The 21,724-nt window shown below is 55.1% G+C and overlaps 1 protein-coding gene across 1 annotated transcript in view; it reads right to left on the reverse strand.

The window, feature by feature from the left end:
* Positions 1 to 21,724, reverse strand: part of LOC136651248 (SCO-spondin-like) — a 116,474-nt gene that overhangs the window by 73,371 nt on the left and 21,379 nt on the right. Inside the window, exons 20-36 of the mRNA XM_066627474.1 lie at positions 21,455 to 21,549; positions 19,853 to 20,109; positions 19,627 to 19,761; positions 17,760 to 17,962; positions 17,004 to 17,131; positions 15,379 to 15,488; positions 13,964 to 14,113; positions 13,344 to 13,437; positions 11,911 to 12,311; positions 11,062 to 11,292; positions 10,776 to 10,976; positions 10,064 to 10,300; positions 7,475 to 7,597; positions 6,430 to 6,524; positions 863 to 1,100; positions 627 to 779; positions 146 to 286 (exon numbers count right to left, since the gene is read on the reverse strand). Of these exons, the coding sequence (XP_066483571.1) occupies positions 146 to 286; positions 627 to 779; positions 863 to 1,100; positions 6,430 to 6,524; positions 7,475 to 7,597; positions 10,064 to 10,300; positions 10,776 to 10,976; positions 11,062 to 11,292; positions 11,911 to 12,311; positions 13,344 to 13,437; positions 13,964 to 14,113; positions 15,379 to 15,488; positions 17,004 to 17,131; positions 17,760 to 17,962; positions 19,627 to 19,761; positions 19,853 to 20,109; positions 21,455 to 21,549 (2,992 nt within the window). The remainder of the gene's footprint in view (positions 1 to 145; positions 287 to 626; positions 780 to 862; positions 1,101 to 6,429; positions 6,525 to 7,474; positions 7,598 to 10,063; positions 10,301 to 10,775; positions 10,977 to 11,061; positions 11,293 to 11,910; positions 12,312 to 13,343; positions 13,438 to 13,963; positions 14,114 to 15,378; positions 15,489 to 17,003; positions 17,132 to 17,759; positions 17,963 to 19,626; positions 19,762 to 19,852; positions 20,110 to 21,454; positions 21,550 to 21,724) is intronic.

A 21,724-nucleotide genomic window follows, 5' to 3' on the forward strand; every position in this document is an offset into this window, starting at 1 on the left:
GCAGAAGAACCTCCAGCAACACACAAAGCCGTTGGCTGCTGGAGCACCAGCGGAGAGGCCACAGCACGGCTCCTCCATGCACAGCAACGGCTCCCGATTGGCCCACCAACCCAAGGAAGTCTCACCAGCACCATCCCATCCTTGCCTGGACTGCAGGGTCGATCTTTCCGACACCTTGTGCGGCTAGAGAGCTCAGCGCACGAGGCAGGGCAGGGCGCACACTTTCGGATGATCAGCTCCCTGGGGCAGGTGGAGGCGTTGAGGCACCCTTCCAGTTGACAGGGCTCTGCAGACGAGGGGGGGGGAGGCATCAGGTACAATCTTGGCTGGCTAATGCCTGGTCTGGACATGGTTGCCAGAATCACACTGGGGGGGGGGGTCTTCAAGCAGAGGTTAAATGGCTGCCCGTGGGAGATGTGGGAGTTCCGGTTCCCTGGATCAAGGGGCTAAGCAGCCTCCAAGACTCCCCCACCCAACTTGCCATACGCTGGGAAGGCACTGCAGTCCTCCTTGTGCCAAGGGGCAGGCAGAGCCCATCCACTCCACTCTCTTGCCCTCCCATTGACAGCAGCTCAGAGAGGGGCTGGAGCTGCTCCCCCTTGGAGCATCACCCTCCAGGGACTCACGGATCTCTATAGCGCTGGAAGAAGCATCCGCAGTCTCTGTGCAGTGGCGGCCCCCGTTCTGGGCGGGGAGGCACTCCCGCTGCCGCACCACCACCCCACGGCAGTCCCGGGTGCAGTTAGACCAGGTGGCCCACTCACTCCACATGCCGTCCACTGGGTGGGGGAGAGAAGCAAAGTGAGAGGAGGCTGCAGCAGCTGGGCCTGTCCCATCCCCCTCCAGCGCCCATGGGCCTCACCTGGGCAGGCCACAGAGAAGCACTGCTGGGCCTGAGTCTCCTCGCCAAGGCAGTGCCGCAGCACATCGTTGGCACGCCGGGTGCAGGTCCTCTGACGCACCTGCAGCCCCGTCCCACACGACCGACTGCAGGCACTCCAGGGTGCCCAGGGACTCCAGATCCCGCAGTCCTGCTCATCAGACGGGAGCCAGCCAGAGGCTTCGCTGCCATCCAGGCAGTTGGCCAGCCCATTGCACACCTGCAAGTGAGGGAAGGCCGAGTTGCGTTTCTTTGTGGAATGATCTAACCCCACCTTTCCAGTTAAAAACGGCACAAGACAGCTTAGAATAAAATCACGTTGGGAACAGAAACAGCAGCCCTGGGAAGGGAAGGGAATGGCCAGGGTGGATGAGGACTGGTCAGCATCCTCTCTGCTGACAGTGATCTGCTGGGAGCCTCTGAGGGGATCACAGGCAGGAGGTCCTCTCTTCCATTTACCCCCAAATCTGGCCATGGAAACCAGACCACATGTCTCCCTGGGTGTAGAGAGCTGCTGGTGGTGGGGCAGCCACAGTGCACAGGCCAAGCAGCCTCACCAAAAGAGCATGCATGCTCTTTTGCCCATCTTCACTGCCAGTGGAGTGATCTGGAACTATTCTGCGCTCCGAAAGGGAGGATCCACTGCACCCTTTCTCCGCAAGACGCCTGTCTCTGCCCTCCTACTGCCACCTGCCACCAGTTGCTTTCTTCCCAGAGAAAACTCCCCCCTTTCACCATTTTCCATAAGGAAGAGGTCTGCTTCCCAAATCACGTCTAATGCCTTTTGCTGCCACCTTATCCAGGGGCAAAGAGGAGGCTGGGTAAAGAGGCGACTGGACAGATACATGTCAGTGGTGGCCGCACAGGATTTCTGAGCATCTTCAACCTCTTCTCGTGCCTGGAAACTAGCCTGCCTTTTCCCATAAGTGATATGTGGATATTTTGCCAGAACTGCAAGCTCCTGAAATGCGCTTCACACCTTTGGCCTCTGCTTTTCTGGTTAAGTAGCTGGGCCTCAGGAGGCGTCAGTCAAATTAAAGATCAAATTCAAAACTGGAAGAAAAAAATTTCCCAGCTGGTGGTTTCACACCTGCCCCCTGTCCAGAAGCAGTGGCTGCTGGCACTGGTGCTCCCCTGGGAGGCCTGAGGACTGCAACAGGGGCCACTGCTCAGTTGCTGGGTATCAGAGTCAGGGGAAGGCAGCAAGTGGTCTTATGGGGTTCTCTCCCAGCTGCCACAGCTCCACGAGTGGGGGATTGGCCACTGGCTGGGGACCCTCACTGCAGTGGCTATCTCTTGCCACTACTCAGACTGGGGAGAATGGAAGCGGTGGTCAGTGGCAGCAACAGCAGCTGCTGCCACATAAGGAACCACGTAGGCGAGGGTGGCAGAAGGAGGGCCAACTCCTCTGACTGCAGCAGTGGCTGCTGGTGGGTAATGGGGAGAGCAGAATGGTGGCTGCAGGGGCAGGGCACAGGCACACAGGCCACCCCTCCAAAAGTGGGAGAGGACGGCCCCTGACCAGGCACAGCAAGAGCAGTGGGGCCACGGTGGGGGAGAGAGCAGGGAGCAGAATCGACTCTTTTGAGAAGTGGCCGTGGCAGTGGTCATTGCTGCATGACTGGGCAGTGGAGTTGGGGCAGGGCAGAGGATGGGCCTGGGGTGCTACCTAAGCCGCTCTGCCACCAGGCAGTTGCCTCAGCCAGGCGGAAAAGTGCAGACAGAGCACTGTGTGACTAACAGGCAGAACTGCAGTCAGTGGGGTCAGAGGGGACAAGAAGCGAAGCCCAAAAGTGAAACCCAAAAACTCAATCAGTGGTGGGAGGAGAGGTTGAAGAGCTTTCCGTCTGATCTGGTCCGGAGATAGATGCCTTCTGTTGCAGTTCCAAAGGCCTGCTTCAGCAGGACAGCGAAGAAAATCCCAAACAAGGTTGGTGCAAGAACACAGCCCTGCTTCACTCCGCTTCGGATGTCAAAAGGGTCTGATGTGGAGCCATCGAAGACAACAGTGCCCTTCATGTCCTTGTGGAAGGATCTGATGATGCTGAGGAGCCTGGGTGGACATCCAATCTTGGGGAGAATCTTGAAGAGGCCGTCTCTGCTGACCAGGTCAAAAGCCTTTGTGAGATCTATGAAGGCTATAAAGAGTGGCTGTCGTTGTTCCCTGCATTTCTCCTGCAGTTGTCTAAGGGAGAATACCATATCAGTGGTGGACCTGTTGGCTCGGAATCCACACTGCGATTCTGGATAGACGCTCTCTGCAAGTACCTGGAGCCTCTTTAGTACAACTCGGGCAAACAGCTTTCCTACAACGCTAAGGAGAGAGATGCCGCGGTAGTTGTTGCAGTCACCCCTGTCACCTTTGTTCTTGTACAGCGTGATGATGTTTGCATCCCTCATGTCTTGAGGTACTCCACCTTCTCTCCAGCAGAGACAGAGGATTTCATGCAGCTCAGTGACAATGATCTCTTTGCAGCATTTTAGGACTTCAGCAGGGATGCTGTCTTTTCCAGGTGCCTTGCCAAAGGCAAGGGAGTCCAGGGCCACGTGAAGTTCTTCTAGGGTTGGTTCACTGTCAAGCTCTTCCAGCACAGGCAGGCACTCAATGTTGTTCAGTGCTTCTTCGGTGACTACATTTTCTCTGGAATATAGCTCAGAGTAGTGCTGCACCCAGCGTTCCATCTGCTGCGCCCGATCCTGGATGACCTCGCCTGTGGCAGACTTCAGAGGGGCAATTTTCTTCTGTGTTGGACCTAGGGCCTGCTTGATACCATCATACATCCCCTTGATGTTGCCCGTGTCAGCTGCTATCTGTATCTCGGAACAGAGCTGGAGCCAGTAGTCGTTAGCACATCTCCTGGCAGTCTGTTGGACTTTGCTGCGAGCAGTTCGGAGGACCTGCAGGTTGCGCTCACTGGGACAGACCTTGTATGCTGCTTGAGCTCTCCTCTTTTCCTCAATGACTGGTGTCAACTCCTCAGAGTGGGCTTCAAACCAGTCTGCCGCCTTGTTGGTCTTCTTGCCGAATATGGACAAGGCGGTGTTGTAAACGGTATTCTTGAAATGTTCCCATCTGTTGGATGCGTTTGCGTCGGCCGGGCCTGGAAGAGATTCCTCAAGCGCTTGTGCAAATTCCTCCACTTTTCTCTGATCCCGGGTCTTGCTGGTATCAATGCGAGGTCTTCCTTCCTTTTTCGTGTGATACAGTCGCTTTGTTTGCAGTTTCACTCTGCTGCACACCAGGGAGTGGTCAGTGTCGCAGGCAGCACCATGATAACTGCGTGTGATCTTGATGCTGGGAAGGCTGGAGCGTCTGGTGAGGATCAGGTCGAGCTGGTGCCAGTGCTTTGATCTTGGATGTCTCCAAGAGACTCTATGTTGGGGCTTTGTGTTGAAGAACGTGTTGCTGACACAGAGACCGTGATGACAGCAAAACTCTAGCAGGCGTTGGCCATTTTCGTTCATCCTCCCAGTGCCAAACTGACCTAAGCAAGTGGGCCATGAACTGTTATCAGCACCAACTCTAGCATTGAAATCGCCGAGGATGAACAATGGCTCTTTTACAGGGATTTTCTTGACAGTGGTGGCCAGGTCATCATAGAATTTGTCTTTGGCTTCTGCTGGAGACGACAGAGTCGGTGCATAAGCACTGATGAGAGTGATAGGTCCTGCTGATGACTGGAGCTGCAGGGACAAAATTCTTTCACTTCCCACAGTAGGTGGGATGATGGATTTCAGCAGGGTATTTCTGACCGCAAAGCCAACGCCATGTTCCCTGGTTTCGTTTGGTGGTTTTCCCTGCCAGAAAAATGAGAAATTTCTCTCCTTGACAGATCCGGAATCTGGCAGCCTCGTCTCTTGAAGGGCGACGATGTCCATCTGCAGTCTGCTCAGCTCCATGTCGATGACAGCTGTTTTGCGTGCGTCGTCTATTTCTTGCAGGTCATCAGAGAAGCCAGGTGTCATTGTCCTAACGTTCCAGGTGCCCAGCTTTAGGGCAGTAGTTTTCTGTTTTCTGTTGCATGGTGCAGAGTTGTCGATCCGCTTGTCGGTTTTCACCCTAAACCCCACGCACCCCATGAGGTTAACAGACCGTGGCGAGGCAACACCTTACTGGCTGGGGACTGCCCAGCTTAAGGCGGGCGGTAGCTGCCCAATGAGATGCAATGATCTCTCCCACCGTCGGAAGCAGCCCCTGGCGTCATGCTCTACGCCAATCGAGCAAAGACTTATAACTGGTAAACTGCTGCTTCCCGTGTTGTGCCGACGCGTTGTGCCGACTGAGAGCAAAATCCAAAGTCCAGCTGAAATGTCTGCGTGACTTCCTCTTTGCCGACGATGCAGCTGTCACTACCCACTCTGCCAAAGATCTCCAGCAGCTCATGGATCGTTTTAGCAAGGCCTGCCAAGATTTTGGACTGACAATCAGCCTGAAGAAAACACAGGTCATGGTTCAGGATGTGGACTCACCTCCCTGCATTACAATCTCTGCGCATGAACTGGAGGTTGTCCATGACTTTGTGTACCTTGGCTCAACGATCTCCGACACTCATTCTCTCGATGCCGAGCTAAACAGGCGCATCGGTAAAGCAGCTACCACGTTTTCCAGACTCACAAAGAGAGTCTGGTCCAACAAGAAGCTGACGGAACATACCAAGATCCAGGTCTACAGAGCTTGCATCCTGAGTACACTTCTGTACTGCAGCGAGTCATGGACTCTTCGCCCACAACAGGAGAGGAAACTGAGCGCTTTCCACATGCGCTGCCTCCGACGCATCCTCGGCATCACCTGGCAGGACAAAGTTCCAAACAACACAGTCCTGGAACGTGCTGGAATCCCTAGCATGTATTCACTGCTGAAACAGAGACGCCTGCGTTGGCTTGGTCATGTCGTGAGAATGGATGATGGCCGGATCCCAAAGGATCTCCTCTATGGAGAACTCGTGCAAGGAAAGCGCCCTACAGGTAGACCACAGCTGCGATACAAGGACATCTGCAAGAGGGATCTGAAGGCCTTAGGGATGGACCTCAACAAGTGGGAAACCCTGGCCTCTGAGCGGCCCGCTTGGAGGCAGGCTGTGCAGCATGGCCTTTCCCAGTTTGAAGAGACACTTTGCCAACAGTCTGAGGCTAAGAGGCAAAGAAGGAAGGCCCATAGCCAGGGAGACAGACCAGGGACAGACTGCACTTGCTCCCGGTGTGGAAGGGATTGTCACTCCCGGATTGGCCTTTTCAGCCACACTAGACGCTGTGCCAGAACCACCTTTCAGAGCGCGATACCATAGTCTTTCGAGACTGAAGGTCGCCAATATAATAGGTGGGAGGACTGAGCGGGAGGATGTCTCTGCCAAGTATTTGTTGAAATGATAATGTCCAAATGCCGTCACATGTTCTCCAACAGACATTTCTGCCATCCCTATGATGGGTGAGAGGAGAGGGTACAGAGGAGGAGGGGGCAGGTAGAAAGTGTGGACAGCAGAGGCAGCTCGCAAGAGGTTCCTCTCAGAGGCCAGGTGGGGGAGGACAGGGCCGCGGAAGGCCAGCCACACCTGTCTGAAGGCGATGCAGGTGCCGTCCCGACAGGAATACTCCATACAGGGCCCCGTTGTCTGGTTCCTCTCACCGGATACAGCCATGGGGCTCTCTAGAAGGTGGGGAGGAAACACTGTGAGAAGAAGCCCCCAAGCAGCACCCTCTGGGTCACCAACCCCATCCCACGTCGATGGCACCCAAGCTGAGACTGGTGGTCCCCTTGCACTTCTATGCAGTGCAACTCGGCTCCAGAATCCTTCCACACAACCAGGTGCAAAAGTAAGTAATTCAAATGACAAATGGAGGAAAGTCAACACCTGCAGGTTGAACAAATATTTCCGGCTCTGCACCTGCAGCCAGGGATCAGCCAGCAATGGTGGGGTTCTGAAAGCTGGGGAAGTGTTTGGAAAGTACAGGGTTAGGAGCAAAGAAGAAAGGGGGCAGTGGGGGAGGGGGCTCAGTAGGAGGTCTCAGCAAAGGGGGGGAGGACAGGCGAATGCACCAGACACCCTAAAAGAAGCACTCAAGGCCCCCTTCAGCAACCATGGCCCAGAGTCAGTAGCAGTGAAAGGACTCTCCTGTCACCTCCTCTCTCCCTCCCATGTGCAAATGCAAGCTTCCCAGTAGCCTCTGTGATAATGTGGGGGCCTGGGAAGAGGGCAAGCTCTCATTTCTGGACAGGAGGTGTGCCAGGAGGAAGCAGCAGGAGGACTCCCTCAGCCAAGAGCCTTGCACTATGTCTCCCGCTCCCATCCCACCCACTAAACGTGGAGGGATCTCCTACACCTGGAGACAACCCTCACCCAGCCTGCACATTTCCGAATATTTCTCCTGAGTGCCAAAGTCTTGCTTCAAAAACTAGAGCTTTTTCCACTGCTACATTTTTGCACCAGGTGTAGCCATGTGTGGCCCAGGCAGCAGCAGCGTTCAGCCCAACCCCTGGCCTCCCATCCAGGCCATTGCCATCGCCCCAATCTCCACAAGGCCAGCTCTGCAGCAGGTGGCCTTGCCAGGGATCCTCTGCTCCCCGGAGCCCAGAGGACGGCCCCAGAAGTCTCTTACCACAGGCCAGCTCATCTTCCCCCTGGGGGCAGTCCAGGGAACCATCACACACCCAGGAGACATTGATGCACACACGATTATTGCAGATGAAGAACCCTGGGCATGGTGGGATCTGGGTGGAGCCTGTTTCCCCAGAATGGAAACAGTATAAGTTAAATGCATACATTTAAGGAGGCAAAACACATAACACAGAGTTACACAGAGTTACAGTCCCGCAAGGATCAGAGCAGCTGTTTCTGTACGTGGGTTTCTTGGCATAACTGCAGCACACTTACACGCACACGCTGGTCCACCTGGAGGGATCTCCCTGGGCCCTCAGCAATCCACCCTTGGGATCAGGAACTCACAGAGGCCTGGTCAGACTATCTGCCCAGGGCTCCCTTGCGCCATACCTCTGGTCAGGTTCAACTGTCAGACTCTCCCCTGGAGGCTGCAGGTTCTCCTGCAGAAATACCATCTCAGGGTTCCTTAGGTGGGTGGGCAGAGTGGAGGAGAAGAAAAGGAGCTGTGACAGCTAAACCTGTTTCAAACGCCTGTTTGAGGCCAGACTAAACATGCAAAACCCCACGTAGAAATGGGCATTTGCCAAGGAATATGTTTACACTGGGATGCAAAGCACATGTGGGTTTCCTTATCCACGAGTGTTGAACCACAGAACAGCAAAGTCTCTCTTTTCACTGCTTCTTCCATGAGTTCTGCATCTGCCTCGTGTGTTTTAATGTGGGGTTGCAGGACTCGTGTGGTTGTCAGTACAGTATCTGTGAGTTTCAAGTCCTCAGGGAGATAAGAGGGTTTCCCAACCTGCCTCCCAGCAGAGCCCTCCATCACCACCATCGGTCCTCTCCTTGCTTAATACCAGGGGTGCCAAAACCCCAGCCCTGGGGCCACTTGCAGTCCTCAAGGACTCCCAGTTCAGCCTGCTGGGAGCCCCTAGTCTCCAGTGACCTTGCTGGAGCCCATGCTGGCCAGATGCAACTGCTCTCAGCATGATGGCTAACTGTTTGACCTCTTATGTGAGCTGTGGGACCAGGGCTCCCTCTACTGCTTGCTGTTTCACGTCTGTGATGCAGCAGTGGCAGCAAAGAAAAGGCTGGCCCTGCTTTGTGCAAGGCCTTTTATAGGCCATGAGCTATTGCAAAATCTTCATTCAGTCATATAAGTTCTATCTCTAATGTATTCATTTATGTAAATTTATTCAAATTTGAAATGTGAATTAACTCTTTTTTCCCAGCCCCCGACAGAGAGATGATGCGGCCCTCCTGCCAAAAAGTTTGGACACTCCGATTTACACTCAAAAAGGCAACCACCTCCTCCCCCTTGCGCTCTTGTCTCCTCCTTGCCACAGGTGAGAGAGGGCTGAGCTTGAATGTGACAAATCCCTTGGATTGATCGATGACAGAGGAGACCAGAGCTCCAACCATCCAAGCAACTCACTGCCCGAGGAACCTTCCTGGAACGAGGAGGGGCAGAGACGCTTCATCAGTGTGTGGGGGGGGGGAGCAGACTGCCCAGGGAGCACTTGCCACAGATTAATGGAACATGGAGGATCAGTGAGAAACTGAAGGACCTCAAGGTCTGAAGGAGCAAAGCTGAGAAGGCAGGGGATGGACCACAAACTGGGGAAGGCAGGCAGGCAGGCAACAGCCCGGCTGGGGGCTCCAGGGCCTTCCTTAACCAGCTCCTCAGTGTCAGTGGCGTAGCCAGATCCTGCATGAGTGGCTTGGGGCCAGTGCAGCAGTGGAGAGGTGCTGAGGATATGGGGGGGGAGCGGGTGGTAAGGGAGGGGTGATCTGGAGCCAGGTTCCTGTCAGCCCAGAGGGACCTCCCTCCTCACAGCCCAGAGCTTCTCCATCGGACAAGCTGCCCCAAGCCGCGGGGGAGGCAGGTAGGCAGTCCGCTGTTGCTTCAATGGCACAACAGGTGCCTGCAGAATCAGGCAACCACCACTTGTGTGGAGAACAGTTTGTAAAGTGGGGGGGGGTGTCCCGTTGGCAGGAGCAGGGAGGGACAGAAGAGGGTCTGTGTCTTTCCCACTTTCAGCATTAGCCACAATATGGAGCTGAAAAGAACTGTGCAGGTTGAACCCAAAGCTTTGGAAAGTGGGGAGGGGGCCAAGCCAAGGAAAGTGGGGAAAGATGGGAGGGGGTACCTTCCGCTTCTTTGGCACTGCCCAAAGGAGGGATCAGGCCATTTGGAGAAGCTGGAGGGGGAGCCAGTGGAAGCAGCTAGAGCTGAATAGGGGTGTTTTTCATGCCTTTGGCACTAATCACAGTAAGGATCACGCCGGTACTGAACTAGCTAAAACCTAGTTCTGGTGGCAGGTCCCAAGACTGAAGGTGTATGCTAAAGACAGGGGGATGTGCCTGGCCACCAGCCATTTGGAGACCATGACTTGCACTCAACCGGGGGGGGGGGGCTGGTTGGGGCTGGTGCCCCTCAGTGCCTGCAACCATGGAAACATGTGCCTTTCACATGGAATAACTGGTGGGGGCCAAAGTGTGCAATGCGAACAGGACTCTGGGCTGCCCTTCTCCCCCCCCCCCGAGAGTAGACGTCAGGGTCCCCCACAAGCTGGAGGTGGCCACTCACCGCAGATGTCAACGCTCTCGTCTGAGTGGTCCTGGCAGTGGGGGGCCCCATCGCAGAGACGGCTGTAGTGGATGCACTCCCCACTGAGGGCACAGGGGAACTGGTCCAACCCACAGGCGCGGTCGCACTCTTGCTCATCACTGCCATCCAGGCAGTCAGCTTCATTGTCACACACCCAGCCCCGCGGCTGGCACTCCCCACTGTGACAGAGGAACTCGTAGCGACCACAGGGCAGCGCTGGGGAGAGAAAGACACATTTCAGACAACCACTGGAGTCCTCTGGGAAGGTCTGCCCACCGCGTACAGGGCAGAATTGCCCCCCTTTTGATCCACCACATCCACTGCGCGCCACTGCAGCTAGTCACTCCAGGAGCCTCCTCCTCCCACCTCCTGCCATCTCCGGCAAGCAGAAGGCACCAGCGTGAAAGGTCAATGACTTCTCCCTCTGACCCAGGGAAATGTCATTGATTCCTAGGGGGAAAATCTTTTTAATTAATGTATTTTCAATGTATGCACAGATTTCAGGGAACGCAATCCCTGCATAAATTGATAGCTGTCTATGAAATGTGGCCACAGAGTCCCCACGCATGAGATTGTGTGGATTTGGTTCTGAAGCCATTTACACCAGCACAGGGCCTTTGTGGCCACCCTGTTGATAGCTGTGTACTGGGGGGGGAGAGGAGGAGCTATGTGTTCCTGGTTATCCTCTTACCCAGAGTCCGGTTGGCAGGTGGCTGGTGAGTCACAGGCGGTCTTGATGATATGGTGGCACCCAGAGGCATGACCAGGAGGCACTGAGCTGGGTCCTCGTCAGCCCCGTTAGCACAGTCCTGTACACCATCACATAGTCGTGTGCTGCTCACACAGACACCGTCAGGACATGGCAGCTGCCCTGGGGCGCATGTCACTTGGCCTGCAAGGAGGCGGCAGATGCAGTCGCTGCCACAGCGTCACACAGGAACCTGCCCCCACCCCCAGGATCCTGTTCCTGTTCTCACCTGGGCAAAAGGCCTCATCGCTGCCCACCAGACAATCCTGCTGGTTGTTGCAAACCAGGGCTGGGGGAAGGCACTGACCGTCGGGGCACTGGAACTCCCCAGCAGAACACACACAGTCGTGCTCGTCACTGAAGTCTCCGCAGTCGTCGTGCCCGTCGCAGCGGTGGAGGTATGGCAGACAGTGCCCTACGGCGCATCGGAACTCGTGCGGCCCACAGGCTGGGCCACAGCCTACATGGTGGGATGGAAGACACGCACATTCTCCGTGTGCTGCTCACAGATGGGCAAATTTAGACTCAAACTCCTGGGTAGGGAAACATCGGTAGGCATCCAGGCACCCCGGGAATCCTCGCACAGTCGTCACTTGGCCTTACTCAGACTAAGCTATGGCCCCTCGTTTTGTGGTCTGCCCTCTATTTCAGTTGGCCAGCATTCTGGGAGGGGCAAGAGAGGTGGAGGTGGGCCAGTGCCTCAGCCTCTCTCCTCCTCAAGGGGCAGCCCCCCTCCCCCTCCTTTGTCTCTGAGTTGGCAACTGGCAGGAGAGGCCAGGGAATGGCATTGCTCTGAGGGCTAGCTGTGTCCCAGAGACTTCTAGCAGATGACATCTGCAAAGCAGCTGGGACGCCTCTACCTCTGGATGGACTGTGGGTGACTGTGTGTGTAAACCAGGGTAACTGGGGAGATTTTGTGCCCCTCCTCCACTGTCACTCCCCCACCACAGGCATCTCTATTCTCAGCTCACCAAACAGCCGCTTGCCCCAGAGAAGCTGCTAGTCCCCAGCGCCCCTCCCCCACTGCCACCCTCAGCAGTTGCTGCCTGGCTTCTGTCTGCCCATGTCCTGCACTCACCCGCCTCATCAGAGTGATCTGCAAATCCACAGTCCAGGTCTCCATTGCAGACATGCTCGTGGGGGATGCACCGCCCATTGGCACAGCGGTACTCCTGCGAGGTGCAGGCCGGTGTGGTGCACGCCCTCTCGTCTGAGTGGTCCAAGCAGTCTGCAGTGCCGTCACAGCGGTACCCCCACGGCACACACTGTCCACTGGCACACTGGTACTGGTGTGGGGCACAGCTCAAGGCACAAAACTCATCTGAGCCGTCCCCACAGTCGTCCTCGTTGTCACACACCCATGCACTAGGCACGCAGCGTCCACCCAGGCGGCAGGCAAACTCGGCCTCAGCACAGCGCGCTGGAGTGGCGCAAGGCTCCGGGGGGGCAGTGCACTGCCACAGGCCTGCTTCACAGGAGCTGTGAGAGGAATGCATGTCAGAGGGAGGGCCCAGGCCAGACCACCACCAGAGAGGCCTGTGTTCCCATGCAGGGGCCTGTCATGTGGCATCAAGTTGGATGCTGAGCCCCAAGAAGCATCAGTCATGGTGAGCTGGGGGTTGAGGCAGGACCAGGCCACTCCTTTCTGCAGAGCTGGCTGAAGCTACTGGGGGCTGCCTGAGATGGCCCAACAGTGCTGCCCTCCACGCTGCTCCTACCCCCCCCCAAACCTGCCTCTCCCTTCTCCAGCTTCCCCCTCCACAGACTCTTTTAAAGAAGTGCACTGGGGTGATTCCACGCAGAGCATGCGGCAAGCAAGGAGGCCGGCTGTGTTGGCAGCTAACCAGAGGGACGTGGCAGGTGTCTATTTGCCATCCCTCCCAAAACATCCTCATTCACATCCTGGAGTGGTTGGCAACCTTCAGTCTCGAAAGACTATGGTAGAAGCCTACAGCACCCAGTATTCCCAGGCGGTCTCCCAGCCAAGTACTAACCAGGCCTGACCCTGCTTAGCTTCCAAGATCAGACAAGATCAGGCATCTGCAGGGTAACAGAGTGCCTATTTCACATCCTGAACAGGACGGCTATGCATTACTTCAGGGGCTTTTGCCACTCAACTCCTTGTGGCAGGGAGAAGTCTGGCCAGGGCTATGTGCGTGTGGCAGGATGGGGCAGAGTGGGAGGGAGGATTCTTTAACCCTCTGGTGGCTTTTCTGCTGAAAATTCATCCCCTGCAGCAGCCCCCCCCCCCCATGATGGAGAAAAATGCAGGGATGTGGATCTTTGGCCTGTGGACCACTTACCAGGTGTGATTTTCAATGTATATGATTTGGGGGAGGGGCACAGGAACCAGCCTGTGCAAGGGTTCCTCTCCTTGTCCTCCTCTCTGTACCCCTATTACTTTGGTGGGTGGGGGGTGGAGTGGCCCATTGCCAAAGGAATGCATACAGTTGAGTGGGAAGGTGATCCCTCCCACTGCAGGAAATGCCACCCCCACCCTCATGAACTTACCAGTTCCTGCACTCCTGTATCACCAGAGCACCCAGTGGGAACAACGCACCCTCCCAGTAGCAGGGGCACTCGGAGGGGTCAATGCAGTGGTCATCTGGCAAGGAAAAGAAAGGAACAGGAGCCAAAGGCACACACCCCGGGATCCCACACTGCAGACATCACCTTCCCCTAGTGAGGAACACTGCAATGAAGGCAGCACAGCTGCCCTGCAAAGTCTCCTCTGCTGCCTTGCCAGCCAGACCTTCAGCTTCCAGCCAGCCAGACTGGGGATCATCACTGGGTTCCCTTCCTGTGCTCAGGCCCTGGACCACTGGCTCAGCCAAGTCCCTAATTTCCCATGAGGACAATAAGGCGCCATTTCTTATGGCAAGGGGGGTCTGAAGTTAAACTGTAGAAACAAGAGTCACAAAAGTGCCCTCCAAGTGGCCGGATGGTTCTTTAGCCCTCCCCCCCCCCCCGATATTTTAATTCTAGTCTTCTTCTGCTTTGACAAATCCCCCTCTTCTGACCTAGACCAATCCATGCCAAAGGGCCCTTTGCAGGCTCTCTGGAAGACTGGGGCTCTCCTCCCCACCAATCCGATCATGCTACGCCACCCCTCTTGCACCCAGCTCTCTTACCATGCAGCACCTTCCCCTCGGGGCAGAAGCAGCCCTCCACGCACGAAACGCCATTGCAATGCTCTGCGGGCTCCAAGCCGAAGTTCTGGCAGGTCTGGGGGCAGGCAGGGCCGCAGGGGTCATACTCCAGCCCGTGATCACACTGCAGGGCTGAGGAGGCCAGAGAGGAGGGGAGGTCTGAGGGAAGGGCTGCTAGGGAGGCCAGAGTGCTGGGGGCAGGCAGGAGGTCTGGTCTGCAGGGTCTCTGAAAGGGAGCTGCAGTAGCATCCCTGGAAGGAATCACTCAAGCAAAAGCAGCACACCAGCGGAGGAGGCACAGAGTAACCTCTTCCTGATGCAGCCAGTCTTGCCTTGGCAGGAGTAGCAAAGCACTGCACTGCTGACCCACCATTTTGTGGGGCAACATAAAAGCGGAAGGTTGGGGGATCCCTTTTTTTCTCACACAACTCTAGTTGAGGAGCTCAAAGTTCTAAGGCACTGAAGACGCAGCTGGGACACTTTCTGGGAGGCTCCAGGGCAGCCAAGCAGCCAGTATTGGGCCCAGACCAAACAGGCAGCTGGTTCATGGGAAAACAGAGCCATGAGCCCAACTGGCAGCCCTCCAGAGTGCAACACCCAGGTATCTAGAGCCACATGGGTTTGCAATGTACATTCGCAAACCCACATGGAAAGCTCCCAACTCACAGATTAACAGGTGGAAAAATGGCCAAGAAGCACCGGGCTGTTCTGTGGCACAAGGAGACGGCATTTGGGTGTACTGTGGCAGAAAACTTCATGGATAGGGAAAGACATGTGGGTTTTGCATCTCATGTTCACTTGTGACACAGGACGTGCTCATTCCCATATGAGCTTCTGCATGCTTGGTCTGGGCCTTTTCTCAGGAGGGAGTAAATTTTGAAATGTGTGAAATGATACTACACAAAAGCATTAACTCAGCACTATTTTGTGGCCTGCCTTTCTCATTGGTTGCCTGGTGCTGAAACAGAGGGGTGGTTAGCAAAGGACTGCCTGGCAGAGAGATCTGTTCAGTTCCATGGAACCTGGCAGGCGGGAGCCTGGAACACAGGGCAGTGAGGCAAGCCGCCCTTTGCAAATGAGGACACAAGGGGCTGGCAGCTGGGGGGGGGGGGCGGGGACAGCCAGCAGGAAGCAACCTCTGCTCCCTCCACCTCAGAATAGTGGGGGTGGTGGTCCTTGTGGGGTGAGTCAGGCAAGAGGAGGCTCAGTCCTGCTCAGTTCTGCCTCCTTGACCCCTTGTGTGAAACATATCTCCTTGGCACTGCCTGGGGCCTCATCTAGGACAGCCTTGGGCTTAAAAAGGGTCCTGGAAAAGGAAGGTGCCCAGGAAGCTATGGGGGGGCTTTCCCCTCTGCAGCTTCTCTTCCTCTTAAGGCCCTTCTCCTCGCATGACTTACGGCAGAGCTCCTGGCTCCTCCAGCGTATAGACACTCCCCGCTGACTGCACTCCTCGGCATAGGTGGCAATGGCTGTGCATAGGCACTCGCAGTCCCCGCCAGAGTCGCACCTGGGCATGGGAACATAAGAACATAAGAACATCCCCACTGGATCAGGCCAACGGCCCATCTAGTCCAGCTTCCTGCATCTCACAGCAGCCCACCAAATGCCCCAGGGAGCACACCAGATAACAAGAAACCTGCATCCTGGTGCCCTCCCCTGAATCTGGCATTCTGATACATAGCCCATTTCTAAAATCAGGAGGTTGCACATACACATCATGGTTGTAACCCTTAATGGATTTTTCCTCCAGAAACTTGTCCAATCCCCTTTTAAAGGTGCCCAGGCCAGATGCCGTCACCACATCCTGCGGCAAGGAGTTCCACAGACTGACCACACGCTGAGTAAAGAAATATTTTCTTTTGTCTACCCTAACTCTCCCAACACTCAATTTTAGTGGATGTCCCCTGGTTCTGGTGTTATGTGAGAGTGTAAAGAGCATCTCTCTATCCGCTTTATCCTGAAGGGACAGAGGCCACGTCAGCCAGTGGAAGGATCACAGAACACGCAGTGCAGCCATTCAGGGGTCACTCCTGGGAACCAAGAACTGCACTGTGGAGCAATTCCTTTTCCAAGGCTTCTAGGGGGCCCACTGGGGGCAGGAAGGAATTGTGGAGTTTGGCGTGTGAAGACATGTTTTCTCTCCTCATCCAGGACTGCCAGAGACCAGGTAGGAGTGGTGCCCACCACCATTTTCCTGACTGGGCTGAAACCCCAGGTGGAGTTTGCTCTTTCTCAGAGTACAAGCAATGCCTCCATCTGGAACTGGAAGGAAGGACTTTGGGCCCAGTTCAGGCTGAAAAGCACAAACTCTGGATTCTGGCAACCAGTTATAGCAGCCATTTTCAACCACTGTGTTGTGGCACATTGGTGTGCCGCAAATGGTCTCCAGGTGTGCTGTGGGAATTTGGGATAGAGTCATTTATTAGTAGGGCCATTGGGGGATGTGAGCCCCCCACCAGCAGCACAGTGCCTCAAAAACGTAGGGTGTGCCTTTACCATTTTAGTGCTTTGCCAGTGTGCCTTGAGATGAAAAAGGTTGAAAATCACTGAGTTATGGTGTCTGGGCAAGTAATAATAATAATAATAAAACTTTATTTTTATCCCGCCCTTCTCCCAAAAAGGGACCCAGGGTGGCTACTGGGTAGCCGGCCACTCGGTGGCTTCAGATGTGGAGGCAGGCTGTTGCCCACCCAGACTGCCACGTGCTTGGATGCAAGATCTGCACTTCGAGAACCATGTGCCAAGAGCTGCTTCCGGATCTTTGCTGCTGGCGTGAAACAGGATGTTGCAGCCAGGGCAGCAGGACAAGCTCCCCCTGCCCAACTTCCCTCAGTCAGGCAACTATTAAAAGGACATCATCATTTGCTGGCTATCAATATTTACATCCTATCCTGTCTTTCCAAAACAGGCCATGACAGATAACAGCAAATCCACAGTACCACTGACCAGCAGAAGCCTTTCCTCCTTGCCCTGGAACCCCAGTCCCTCCCCCACCCTTCCTGCCCACCCCGTAGTGACTTACCCACAGGCATCAAAGACACACCACTCGTAGAACTGTTGGCAGGGTAGCTCCTCGTGGCAGGGGGCAAAGAGGGCCTGCAGGAGGACCCCGCAGCGCTTCCGAGCCCACGTCACACGGTGTGAGTTCACCTGGGAGGAAAGGAGAGGGGACGGTGAGAGGGGTCACTTCCCCACCATGCCTGTGTCAGCAGCCCCCCTCATAGGGTGGGCATGGTTCCCAACATCTCTGGTGAAAAGACAGCAGGCAGCAGAGGCCAGGAAGGCCTGGAAAAGCTGCTGCCAGGGAGTGTGGAGCAACTGGTGTGTTCCAGGGAAGACAAGGAGTCTAGAAGGGCCAGCATCCTGTGTCCGACAGCAGCCAACCAGAAGTTTGGGAGGGAAGCCCTTGGGCAGGCATTTGAGACCCTCCCCCAGCCTCTCCACTCGTTCTGTGCTATGTGGGGCATAACTTCCTTTGGGCCACTGTGTCCACTACCCATCCACACAGGATGTGTTCTAGGGACAGCCAGCCTCTTGCCCCTGAGTAAACCACTGTGCTCAGGACAGCACAGCCAGTGGGGAACCAGATGTGGGCACCAATACCCCACACTGCCCTAAGGCCTGGAATCACAGCTGCCTGGAAGAACTCCAGCCAAGATGCACAGCTCCTTCAACCTGCTCTCTTATGGTGGCCCTTCCTCCCATGCTCCTAGGGATGGGGGTGCACCAGGTGCAGAAGCCAAGACTCGCTCAACTCAGGCAGCAGCCCTGAGCATACCGTGCAAGGGTGCTCAAAGTCCTCGCTGCTGACTTCGGGGCAGAGCAGACTGACACGCCAGGAATTGCCAAAGAGAGCTGCTGTTGGCTCCACAATGCCTTGCTGGCTGGTGAAATCATTTTCTGTGTCCCCATCAAAGTTCCCACACAGCCCTGCCACACGGCCTCGGTATACGGAGTCCAGCTTGACATACACCCGAGTACCTGGAGGGGCAAGGAGAAGATGAGGAGCTACGGCACATATTCCCACCCCAGAGAGGCTAGCTCAGTCTCGTTTATTTTTGAACTTTCAGCCCCCCGTCCCTAAATTGCCCTCCCCAAAGAGCTGACAAGAGCGTCAGACGGAAACACAGGCAACCGTCACATCTGAAGCCAAAGCCCCAAGAGCCACAAGCATCAGGCCAGCTGCTGCTTCCATCAACACTGGGGGGGGGGGAGGCGGCAATCTGTGGCTGCAGTCTGTGGCCTTCCCTATGTGAAGGGAACTCCAGCATAGTCACCGCAGACCATAGTATCGTTCAAGCAGCTGAAGAGTCCAGGAGTCCAAGCCATGCTGGAATTCTGGGACAGAGGAAGGTCACAGAAGATTGACCTGGGACAGGGCCCCCAACTTCAGAAGACAGGGGGCCCTGTTACAGGGGTGCTCCATTGACTGGGCTGCAGAATCAGGCACACCAGGAATTGCATTATGAGCACAGAGCCTTTGCTGACTGAGGGCCCAATCATACACACGTCTTAGCAAGAACATTCACTATGCCTGCCTATATTCACTGGAGAAACTTAGTAGCTTTATATTCTATACTTTCATGCCTTTAGAGCAAAAGGAACATATAGACAAAAGCTAGGACAAGATAGTCTTTGCCCTAGATTGTAACCCACATATGGGGACACAGTAGTCACTAGAAGCAGGTCATAAGGGACCAAAGTTGCTTGGTTTTAGAAAAACTTTTAGAAACCTCTTTAATAAAAGACAAGAAACCTTAGTTTCGCAGAGAGGCCCTACAGGTGTTCAATGTTTACATTAACACAGGGGAAAGGTATGCAGATAAGATAAAAGTACCAGGCAGAACACATTGTGTCATCTCTTTTAATGATGTTAGTAAGAAGACCTGTCAAAACAATTTTAATTGGCATGAATGATGTGAATATGGTTCAGTATTGGGTAAATAGTGTAATAGCGCACCCTACTGGTCTTCGAAAACTTTGTAATTCAATATGTTTAAATGCCTAATTTTACCTTTTATGGAAACCTGTAACTTGAAACACACCTATCAGGTGTTTCTAATGTTATCTATAGCCTATTGGGAGTTTGCCCCATCTATGATGTGGAACTTCAGCCAATGGGAAGTCTAGATTTTCAGAAAAAGAGCCGAGAATTGAATAAGAGTTCTGGACACCAGCAAAACCTGCTCCATGCTTTGAGACAAGAGTCCCATGGGCCATTGCATATGCAATTCAAATAAACAGCCTGTAAACCATCACCCTTGGGTACCGAGTTTTCCTTGAGTTGGCTTTCTTCAACCTTGCAACAAAAGCCTGAGGAAAGCATGGCCTGGGTCCTGGTAGATTCACTGGTTGTTTTTACCCCTGATCCCAGCAGGCCATTTCTGTTCCTGCTGGTCTTCAGTAAGAGATTGGAAGACCCTCCAGCAGCTGGGTGGCCAGCTGCACCTGGTCCTCCCTCTGGAACAGAACAGAGCTCTATCCCCCCAGCACCATGACGCTGAATGGGAGAGATTATGTGGGCAACAAAAGACTCCCTTGCATGACAGAGCCAGCCTGAGACACAGAGTGTGTTGGGGGAAACAGGTGTGACTGAGGGCAGCATGCTTCCTGGCCAGCACCCATGGCCTTTGGCCAAGCCTCACCTCCATCCCAGAGCACTGTAAGACCCAGATGAGAGACCAGCATGAGGAGGAGGCCAACCCTCTCGATGGTCAGGCCGTTCCCACTGTATGTCTTTGGAGGCCGCACCGAGACACCATTGACAGTTACGTCTTTCCCTGCATGGACGAAGATGGGGCGTCAGGCTGGCTGGCACAGAGTTAATGGGGTGGGTAGAAGATCCCCCCCCCACCTACAGGCCTGCCATACCTCGGAGCAGGTGAACAACTGTGTTGCCAATTAGCACCAACACAGATTTGGTGCAGGTGGTGCCACTTGTGCCACACGGCACATTCTCCGCAGTGATGGTGAAGGCACCATTGCTCTCCTGGGCCAGGATGTACTCGCAGTCCCCGAGGAAGCTGTAGGCCCTTCCATCGAAGGTGATGTAGTGGGGGTCTCCGGTGGCAATGCAGGTCCCAGCGCAGTGGTGGTGGGTGCACACCCAGTGACGGCTTTGGCAAACGCTGCAAGAACATAACAGGAAGGGCCAAGAGCTCTCAGTGCCTCCCAGACAGAAGGCTGGCACATCCCCTGCCATGGGCTGCTGGTCTTGTGCTGGCCCCAGAAAGCGCACATGCCCTAGGCAGAGTACATGAAACGAGGGATGCTTTTTACATTAGAGGATGGGTGAGATGGTGTCCAAATTGGCCCAGTTCATACAGGCCTAAATCCTAACCATCTTTCCAGCACTGGCATAGCTATGCCAATGGGGTGTGTGCTGCATCCTGCAGTTGGGTGGCACTCGTGGAGGCCTCCTCTGTTACAGTATGTGCCCCATACAGTAAGGCAATTTGGTGGCTGGATAAGGCAGGCCTACCAGACCACTGCTGTGTGTAAGCAAATGTAAGCATACCTGTCAGACATTGGGGCAAGGGCCAAACAGAGCAAAGTGCTGAGTCACTGCACAGAACAAGGAGAGATGGGAAAAGCTAATGCAATCCCCACCCAGGATGATGCAATGACATTCCTTAGGGATGAGGTCATGGCCTTTCCCATTGGCTGACAGGAGTATAAATGTCCAACAAGCACACTCCACTGTGTGAGTTGTAGGAGTGAGTTGCTGCATGAATCTCTGCTGGACTGATACCCGATTTGCTGACTATTTGGACTGTTTGCTGGGCTGCCTCTGCCTGCTGATTTCTGGAACTGCCTTCTACTTGTAAATACTGCCTGTAAATAGACTCTGGTGCTGGTACTTCTCTGGGTCTTGCCTCCTTTTTTTGGCGTTCTTCCCTGTGCTCTGAGCACCACACGCTGCAGCTGCCGGTTTGCGCTTCTGCTATCTCTGTGTTTTGCCCATTATCTCTGACATCCTCAAAGTAAGGGAATGTTTGTTCCCTTGCCTCAGAGCTGCCTTGCCTTTATGTTGGTGCTGGAAAGGGGGTTAGGATTGCGCCCTGAGGCTGGGAGACTGCAGCTTTTGCTGACAGTGCGCCAGGGCATTGTTCACATGATCAGGAGCCTGGTGGTAAATCTTGGCAGCATGAGAGTCAGAGCAGGGAACCCTACTGGGGCAAACAGGGAGAAATGGATCAAGCTGGGAAGAGGGTGCATGTGAGCAAGCACATGGGGAAGGCAGGCACACCACCTCCCTCGTGAGGGGCCACAGACCAGCCACCGTGTCCTGCTTCTGCCTTCTCCTTTGCAGTGACTGCTGAGAGCCAGAGTGGCTCCAATCCAACTCAGCCCAAGTTACATGGCTTGCACATCAGAGCCAAACTGTGTGTGCACATGTGGGGGGGGGGGAAGGTGGATGCCAGCTCCCCCCAGCCACACACGCCCCCACCATGGCTGGGGCAGCCCTCTTACCAGGTGTTGCAGTCCCTGGCGATGGTGTCGTTGGGCTGGTAGAGCCGGCCCTGGTGGTGGCAGGGGCACTCCTCCGGGGGCACACAGTGCTCGTCCTGGAAAAGGGAGACGCCGCATGGGAGGAAGCCCCTGACTGCCCCTTGCCAGGGTCGCCTGAGTGCAGGGGGGAGCCCAAGTAGGGGATCATCTGGAGCAGGGGTTTCAGCAGGCAGGGTGGTGCACCTGCAGAGAGGAGCACCCAGAAGGCGGGGACTGGGCAACGCTCCTGTT

The sequence above is a fragment of the Tiliqua scincoides genome, chromosome 5 (genome assembly GCF_035046505.1).
Source record: "Tiliqua scincoides isolate rTilSci1 chromosome 5, rTilSci1.hap2, whole genome shotgun sequence".
NCBI lineage: Eukaryota > Metazoa > Chordata > Lepidosauria > Squamata > Scincidae > Tiliqua > Tiliqua scincoides.